The sequence below is a fragment of the Vidua chalybeata genome, chromosome 9 (assembly GCF_026979565.1).
Source record: "Vidua chalybeata isolate OUT-0048 chromosome 9, bVidCha1 merged haplotype, whole genome shotgun sequence".
NCBI classification, from domain to species: Eukaryota; Metazoa; Chordata; class Aves; order Passeriformes; family Viduidae; genus Vidua; species Vidua chalybeata.
Genome location: NC_071538.1, coordinates 2328144 through 2337053, shown reverse-complemented (window position 1 = coordinate 2337053; position 8910 = coordinate 2328144). Strand labels below are relative to the sequence as shown.

The 8910-nt window shown below is 50.9% G+C and overlaps 1 protein-coding gene and 1 long non-coding RNA gene across 6 annotated transcripts in view; one reads left to right on the top strand and one right to left on the bottom strand.

Annotated features, from left to right (window-relative positions):
* Nucleotides 1-3927: 3927 nt before the first annotated feature.
* Nucleotides 3928-5272, bottom strand: LOC128792114 (uncharacterized). Of its 2 annotated transcripts, none has more exons than XR_008432318.1 (3): nt 5204-5272; nt 4428-4572; nt 3928-4210 (listed from the first exon to the last, which is right to left on the bottom strand). It is a non-coding gene; the product is annotated as an uncharacterized LOC128792114 (long non-coding RNA). The 2 variants fall into 2 exon arrangements; XR_008432317.1 differs by lacking the exon at nt 5204-5272 and adding an exon at nt 4674-5145.
* A 27-nt stretch (nt 5273-5299) lies between these two features.
* PBX1 (PBX homeobox 1) overlaps nt 5300-8910 on the top strand; it is a 129799-nt gene continuing 126188 nt past the window's right edge. For all 4 annotated transcript variants that reach the window (XR_008432315.1, XR_008432316.1, XM_053950253.1 and 1 more), the window contains exons 1-2: nt 5300-6267; nt 8799-8872. Coding sequence is in view for 2 of the 4 variants with exons in the window: in XM_053950253.1 (XP_053806228.1) it covers nt 6077-6267; nt 8799-8872 (265 nt within the window). In the remaining 2 variants the exon portion in view is untranslated. The remainder of the gene's footprint in view (nt 6268-8798; nt 8873-8910) is intronic.

The window sequence follows — 8910 nt, the reverse complement described above, 5'->3', positions numbered from 1 at the left end:
GCAGTTGTGCAAAAAGGATGGGACAGCTGATAATAGGAAAGCCTGCAGGAACAACGGGTCAGCCCCCAGGAGAGAGGCTGAAGGAGTCTGTGAACAAGCCAAGCAGGGGCGGGGGGAGGTTTATGGAAAAGCGTTTCAGCAAATTGGAGCTGTTGGCTTGCTTACCACCACGGAGACCTGCGTCTCTCACTGTGACCTCTTTGCTCAGTTCTTTGTGCTGATGGCCAGCTAGAGAAGAGCATGGGATAGTAGGGCCATGACTCAGGGAGCAGCAAGGGGCTCCTTGGCAGGCCTTTGACTGGGAGGACACTTCTCACCAACTGTGGTGCTGCAGATGGGCCAAAGGTGTTGGTTCTATCCCTCAGCTCAGGGCTGGTGAGAACTGTCTTCGGGGACAGCCTCAGACCCCCCTTTTATGAAGGTGATACCAGAAACCTGTGGCTGAGCCTCTTCAAAGGCAACCTCTCTTAGTCTGGGAAACCCGTGGAAAACTCAGGAGAGGAAAACCAACTTCTGACTGCAGATGAACTCCATAAAGGCCATTTGAAAGGAGATGATGGTGTGGTGGAAAATATATTCCAAAAACCACAAGTCTGCATCTGAGATGCAAAGGAAGTCATTCTGGTTAGCTCTGGTTCACATGAGGCGGCAGGGATTTCTTTCACAGACACTGTGCCCAAGGCAATTCCATGAGACCTTGGAGTGAGAACCTTGGCTCTTGCTGGTGGTTCCCTGAGGCAAGGCCCTTCTTTCTCTTGGCTCTCCATGTCCCTGTCTGTACAAGAAGTCTGGGGATAAACCTTCTCATTAAATCATCTGAAAACGGGCTTCCCACAAAAGAGAACCCATCCCGATGGTGGTGAAGAGGTCTGGGGGTCTCATTAGGAGGCTTGACTTGTGGGAGCTCCTGGAGAAGCTGTGGAATACAGTCATGTGTTCATACCACCAATGTGGCTTTTTTCTCTTTTTTTTAAGCTCTGCACAAATGTGAGGCTCTCTAGATAAAAGTGAATTTAACAGCTATTTGTATCCTTTGAGGAACATCAGTACTGGTTGAAAGAGGGTAAAAAGAGCTTTTTTTGTTGAGTCTGGAATGGACCTGCTTTTATTGGAGGACTCTATGACTGCTTTTGTTGCTATTTCCACTGACAGCTTTTACCTGACTTGTTTTCAAAATCCTTCTTGGAGGGTTTTTTTTTCTGTCTTGAAAAACTGCATTTCCTTGCTGAAATTCAAGTTTGGGGTCTGGAAAAATGTCCAAAATTATTTTGCAGATGGCTTGCTGTGATATAGAAGTCCCAGAAATAGGACATTTTGTGGGGGAAGTCACCTGTTTATTTCCAGGAGGGTAGACAATTTATTTTAAACAATGCCATTTTCTTTTCAATTATAGACGTTTTTGTGGAAAAAAATTGCAGCAGTGTCTAAGAAGGAGCACGTGACCACAATTAAAGGATGTGCTGTGCTGTATCAGAAGGTAGTATTTAAACCAGGGAAAGTCTGAATATTGGCTATAACTCATTGTAATTATACCATCTATTTCAAACATGTAAATATGTTTGGTAGCACTTACATGTTTATGTCAGCTATTGGGAAAAGACATTTTTCTTTTTGGTAAACTTCTGGTGGTAGGAATTTTGTTACTTGTATTTGAATAAGTAACAAACAATTTATATACCACAAATTTTTGTGTGAATAGAATTTGTTCCCCTCTCTTGTGGTTTTAGGATTTTGCCTGTGGTCAGTTTATTTATGATAATTTCATGAATAGATAATATTAATAAGCAATGTATTAATTAAGACATGTATTTCTTTATAGAACAGACCACGACCATGGCAGAGTTGGTGTGACACACGGGTTGAAGGTGAGGCTGGGAATGGAATGAGTGGGAATATATTTCTGGCTCTTCCTGTCTTTACTGGGATCAGTGGTATTTAGCTCATTTTGAAAGGGCTTTGAGATCCCCACATTGAGATCCCTCCAGAAGACCTAAAGTCTAACACACAAACCCTGCAAAAACCTGAAGGCTGATTTAACCTGGCACCTGGAGTGAAGCCGTGTCTCTGCTCAAACTGATGAGAAAACTCCCTTTGCTTCTGGGGACTGGGATCCTTCGCCAGGGGAAATCATTCTGAGCCTATTTCCCATCCCTTTGACATTTTCTGTCTTATCAAAAGCCAGAGGAGTAAGGAAGAAGGTTAATGACTAAATTGACAAATAAACAATCAGTTCAAAGCAACAAGACATTTCCAGGAAAATTTTAGAATTTCCTCTGGAAACCAGTTAGGAATGTAAACACTGCCACACTTCAATATAAAGGGGACCTTCTATAGAAAACTCATTGTGTTACAGGGACTATTTCTGGGATACGGAAAGGGCTTTGGGTTTTCCATGGAAAATTTTCTTTTAGAGGAAAATTGCAGAAGAGAAAAAAATTAATTTGGTCATGGTGAACGAAGAAGGGCACGGCCAAAGCAGTGTCTTAGGTAGAGCCCCTCTGATGGTATGAGGTATGATCTGTGCTCTGGCTGGCTCTAGGAGGTCAGGTTTGGGGCAGCAAAGCAAAGGAGTCTCTCTTCAGCAAAAAGGAAATGTTTAAGGAGTCCCAGGCCAGGAAATTGCTTCTCATCCCGGTGGCTTCATGAGTGTTGAGCGATGGTGACAGTGGGATGCTTCCCTCACGCTCGGGGAACGAGAGAGTGTGTTTGGCCTTCATTTCCAAGGGCTCCACTTTGCCACAGTAATGGTGCATTAGCAACAGCTTGATTTTCATTTAATAAATAATAGGAATTAAGCTGTGATGTGGCCAAGATTTTAAACAAGAGGCTCCCATAAACATTTTCTGCAGGAATCTGTGATAAACCAAAGATAGCGTTCGACGTGCGCGGGGGGAGTGGGGACGCCAGACTTGGACGCTGTCCATCTGCTACGCCATTGAAACAAAACCACTTTATAATAACCACAGAGGAGAGGAAGCGAGGCAGCTTGGCACATACACTTACACTATGTGTGGTGGAAATGTTTATTCTTTATTTCAGAAAGATTTAGTGGGTGTAGAGATAATAGAGCATAGTGCTCACTTGTGTCTTGGGGAAGGAGGGGTGATGGTGTTTGGGTTTTAAGGGAGTCCAGTGTCGGCTCCCATGGGGAATATTTTTGGTAATACCTATTGCAATCTCATGCACTTGGAAGGCAGGAGGAGACAGAGGAATGAAATGTGCTTTTCAGGAGAGGTATTGTAAAGGCCCCAGGATTAGTTATCTCTGACAGGAAGGATTTTACAGACTCCAGCAGAGGCAGAATCCTGGCCATTTCTGCACTGGCACGTAGATCCTCCAAGGTCCTGTGCTGGGATGCTTCCCTTGGAGCAGCTTGGAGGGTCTCCTTGCTCCTGCTGTCTCCAGCCTGATGTGCTGAGGCATCACACTGTGACTCAGAAAACAGGGAAGGATCTTCAAAACAAGAGTCAGGAGGGTCAACAGGCCACTGCATCCTACAGTCCCCAACGTCACTGTCATGGTGCTGCCTTTCCCGCTGTGCACGCTCAGCTCTGCTGCACTGCCTGTCCTTGGAACCACTCAAAGTCAAACCCAAAAGACCCTAGGCTGACCTGTGGGGGTGGGAGAGTCCCTGCCAGGGTTTGAGACAGCAAACGTCTAGACTTGGTATGTGAGCAAGCAAGTGAAGGAATGACTAAGTGTCTGAAAGTTTGGGCCTTTGGAGAGGAGTCCCTTGGCTCTTCGTTTCTTGGATACAGTTCTGCTTCCTGTGGAGCCATGGAGATGATAATATATTTTCTCCTTTTTTTTTTTTTTTTCCCTTTGCAGAAAAGTAAAAAACATACAGATACGTCTTGGGCGAGAAAGCAGAAACCTTTGAAAAATTTTGGCAAATCAAGACACATGAAGAACGTGTTGAGTGAAACATTTCAGAGCGACAAAAATCAAAACATCTCACTGCGCCTTCAACCGCTTTAAAACATTTTAATGGTTCGAAAGGAAATTTCAAAATGAAAAGTCGTGTTTTGCTTAAAACACTAGAAAGTGTTTCATTAAAAAGGAAGAGTGGAAGCAAAACAATTGCCTTATATGTTTCTTTTTTCTCCAATGAACCTGATGGGTCTTTCCCCAGCCAATGGTGATGTCAGGAACTGGGACTAGACACATCTTCCATTGTGTTACGAGGTGCCTGGAGCTGGCATCCTTGGATCTGAGAAAGGGACAACCTCATGAAGCCATTTGCCATGCAAGAAATTCTTGAATCACCGTAACTGTTTTATTTATTCACTTTTAAATGCAAATTTGCAGGCCAGCCCAGTCCAGGGCCATGCTTGCTGATCAGCTGATGCCTACAGAGATCTTTCCAGAGACAGGACAGACTCACATACTAGGGAATGAAGAAAGGGGCTGAGGAAGTCCTTCCTCACCAGAGTGCTGTGACATGTAGGTTGGAATGGTGGTCTTGGTGGCCTTGGGATCTCTGCTGGCTGTTGCTGTGCTGTTTGGGCAGTTGAGAGGCCATCAAGTGGGGGATGTGGCACTGCTGATCTGCGTAATGTGCTTGGACAGGCTCTGCACCGGCAAAGAGAAAGCAGAGAACCACTGAAGCAGTCCTAAATTGGAAGGGACCACAGTGGGTCATCCAGTCCAAGGTTTAGAGAGAGAAACTGCACCATGAAGATGCGCTGGTGGCTGAGATGAAAGGATCTCCCTGGGCGCTACAGGGCCAGGGAACCTCCCTCATTCCTGGGAGATTTGGGGACAGCGTGGGGAGTCAGAGCCAGCTGGATGGCTGAGGGAGGCACAGAGACTGCCTGGGGGGCACGAGGGGACCGAGGGGATGGGGAAGGCCGACAGCAGGGGAGGAAGGCTAGGGGGAGGTGGGATGGCTGGCTAAGGAGAGATAGGGAAGGAGAGGCTGAGAGGAGATGGAGAAGGCTGAGGGGAAGCAGAACGGCTGAGGGTAGGTGGGGGGCAGAGGGGAGCCGGAGCTGCAGCCGGGGGGCCGCGGTGCTCCCGAGGCGAGGCGGAAAGGCTGAGGCACCGCTCGGAGGGGCGGGGAGCGCGGGCCGGGGCCCGGGCGGGGGGTGAGAGCCGGCGGGGGTCCCGCATCCCCGGCCCGGGCAGCCCCCTCCCCCTGCGGGGCCGCGCTCGGCCGGGCTCGGTCGCTTTAAGGCGCGGGCGGGGCGCGGCCCCGTCCCACCTCTGAACCCGGAGATTGACGGGCGGGCGCGCAGGGGGCGGCGCGGCCCGCGGGCCGTCCCTCCCGCCGCCGCCGCCGCCAATGGGGCCGGGGGGGCGGGCGGCGCCGCTGCCCCTTCCTCCCCCCGCCCCCGGGCTCCTCCGTGCCAGTTTGAGGAGTCCGGAGCCGAACAAAAGCAGGCGGCGAGGGCCGGAGCGGTGCGCGCAGGCCCGGCGCGGGGGGGGCCCAGCCAGCCCCGAACGCGGCCCCAGGGTGGGGGAAAGTTTGGAGCCCTCCCCCGGTGCGCGGGGGCTCCGCCGCGCTCCGGCCGCGGTAGCTCCGGCGCTGCCATCGCGGGCGGCCGCCCTGCCGCGGCCAGCGCTGCCGCCGTCGCCTCCTCGTCCCCGGGCGCAGCCCCTGCCCCCGGCCCGCCCGCTGCCTCCCCGGCGCGGGGCTGAGCTGCCCTGCTTTTGGAGTCGCCGCCGTTTCCCCTCCCTTCCCCGGAACCCCCCCCCCTTTCCCTCCCTCCTCCTTCCCTCCCTCCCTCCTCTCTCCTCCCTCCTCCTCCTCCTCCTCCTCCAGCAGCCAAAGGGATTTTTTCCCCTTTCTTTTTTCTCTCTCTTTTTTTTTTTTTCCTCCTCCCCCCCCCCCCCCTTTCATTTTTCTCCTCCTCCTCTTCCTCCCCGCCGCGGAGCCGGGCGCCAGCGTGAAGGATAAATAAAAAGCGAAGAGGAAGAGGCTGGGGAGGAGGAGGAGGAGGAAGAAGGGGGGGGAGGAAAGAAGAAGAAGAAAGCGAGCAAGAAAAGAAAGCGAGGAGCCAGGCGGCCAGCCCAGCCGCGCCGCTCCCGGCAGCCAGGGCAGGAGGCGGCGGCGGAGCGGGGCCGGCGGCCGGCGATGGATGACCAGCCGCGGCTGATGCACACGCACAGCGGGGTGGGGATGCCGGGGCACCCGGGCCTGTCCCAGCACATGCAGGATGGACCAGGCGGGGCGGAGGGGGAGGCAGGCAGGAAGCAGGACATCGGAGACATCTTACAGCAGATCATGACCATCACGGACCAGAGTTTGGACGAGGCGCAGGCCAGGTGAGAGCGGCGGGGAGCGGGGCGGGCGGGGGGCAGGTGCCGGGAAGTTTCCCCCGCGCCCCGGCCCGGCCTTTGTTGTCCGGCGGGGGGAGCGCGCCCGGCCGCGGTCACATCGGGGGACGGGGGTCCTGCTGCTCCTGCTGCGGAGAAATGTGGCGAGGAAGGAAGGCGAAAAGAAAGGGCACCGGTTAATACCCCCCACACCCTTCCCTCATTTTATTATTTCCCATCTTTCTCCTACCTCCCAACTTCGGGGCGGTTTCGAGGGGTCGCCGCGCCCGCAGCCTCCTCCTCCCTCCATCCACAAACTGGGCCTGGCTTTTCCCAGCCTTTTCGGGGTGGGGGGTTTAACTGCGGAGGGCGGTCGTGGTTGTGGCTCCGCTCCGGGCTCTTCCGAAAGGGCCACGAAGTGCTGCCCCGCTTTTAGGGCTGCTAGTAATGTTCTTTCTTAGGCCCTTGTAGTGGTGTTATTTTTTCAGCGCGTTTCTGCGCTTTGAAGATGCTCGTAGAAGCTTTGCCTTTTTTATTTTCCTTTTTTTTTCCCTCTTAATTGCAGATGTATTTGAAAAGGAAAAAAAAATAAGGCTGTAAGAGCCGGTGTCTGAATTGCCCTGAGCTTCGGGGAGCGCAAACCTAATGCGCACCTTCAAAGGCACTACCAAAAGTTCAGGGAGGGAAGAGGAAAAAAGCCTCCAAATGAAGGAATTAGAACAAAAAAGTTGCCCTGAATTGCCTGGGTTACACTTGATATTTCTTCTGGGCTGCAAAGCTGCTTGGTGTATTGTCCTTCCTCCTGATATCTATGCCCCGAGTTGAAGCAGATTGCTAGAATACATTGTTCCTGGAAGAACGCACCACACAGCCCCCAAAACTCGCTTAAGAACTTGCAGAAGGATAAAAGTACCCCAAACCTCAGCTTCCATCCTCCCTCCCTCCACAGCTTCTCTGGAGCTCCCGCTTACCATAAAGGCTCGTTGTAGGGTTGATCTTACTAATTTTCTTATGTTCTTGCAGGGGCAGAGTAGCTGTGAGGAGGAGGAGGAAATCATTCACTTTCTCCCCGGCCAGACCCGGGGCAGTGAGGGGCTCTTCCTTTGGAAAGTTGCAGGAATCGTGTGTGTTCCTGCCTGGATAATTTAGTGTAGTTAATCAAATCAATAAAACCAAAGCAGAACAGAGCTAGGAGAAAGCTTTATGGGTTTTCCTTGCTGGTCTATTTCAGCTGCTTCCTCACAGTGCTTCTTTTTTTTTTTTTTTTAATTATTATTATTTTTAATTCTGAGCTGGCAAACACGCTGTATTTATCAATAACATTTGGCATTGTATTTCCTCCTTCCGTCCTACTATTGCACGCTTGTTTTGCTGCCTCTCTTTTTTTTTTGTTGTTGTTTGTTGGTTTTTTCTTCTTTTTTTTTTTTTTTTTTGTTTTAATTAAGTTTTTGGAAGATGCAAAGTGCCAGCATTATTTGTAAGAGGGTCCTTACAGCATATGTACGTGATTTGCGTATACCCAAATGTCTGCGCCCATCTGGGTGTGCTGATAAGGGAACGCTGTGGTTCTGCAAGGGTATATACCTTTGAGAGACTTCATCAGATATATAAATCTTTTTAACATGTTGTGGGTGGTGGGGTAAGTAATGTGAATGTTTGCCAGATGTTCACATCATCTTTTGCGTGTAATTTTGGTTGGTAAACAGAAATCCCCGTAACTGGCTCCGGATAGCAACAGCCCTGTGTGCAACTGAACCCTTGGCTAAATCACCCTGTGGCTTAAGAGAAAAAAATTAAACACGCTGTTTCTTTGCCTCAGCGGGCGCGTGGTGGGTTTTAAAAGCAGCCAATTAAAGCGCCCCCTCCCCAAAGTCTCTCCTCAAAACCCACAGGAGAATGGTCAGCTCTGGAATAACAGCAGCCGAAAGGAGCAGCGTTGAATAGCGTTCCCTCCCCTTCCCAGAAGCAGCCGGCTGTGATTTTTTAATGTGTTTACTGTCCCAGTTGTAAAGAATTAAATTTTAACACCTGCAAATAAGCTGGATGTAAGTAGCATGGAGGCTGAGGAATGGGGTTCTCTCTCCATGTGTCTTTCTGTGCTCCACGTTGGGCACTGAAATTCCCTGAATTGACAGCTCTAAGCAGGGGATGTTTCCAGCACTGGGGCAAGGAGGAGTTTATTTCCCCTCTGCCTCACAAATAAAGCACATGGCCTGGTGTAATATTGGAGGTGGGGGACGGGGAGAGCCCAGTGCTGTGTCTGTGTTGAGTGAGACAGTTGATCCGAGCTTGGCTCCCAAAAGCCGCTGGCTCTGCCGTGGAGCATCGCCTGCCTCGCACCGGCCGTGGAGCTGCTCGGTGGCCAAGGCGCTTTTCATTCCTAAACTGGTGACATTCATCTCCCCTGCCTTGGGTAGGTGGCTGTTGGCAGCACTGGGGGCTCAAAGCTGCCCTCCCTGCACCAGCCAGCATGAATTTGGAAAGTTGTTCCTCATGGTGACATCCTGAGCTCACCCTCCCCTCTCTTCTTTTCTCTCCAGGAAACATGCTTTAAACTGCCACAGGATGAAGCCGGCGCTTTTTAATGTCTTGTGTGAAATCAAAGAAAAAACAGGTAGGAAATCGATGCTGTTGGTTCTGTATTGTTTTTGT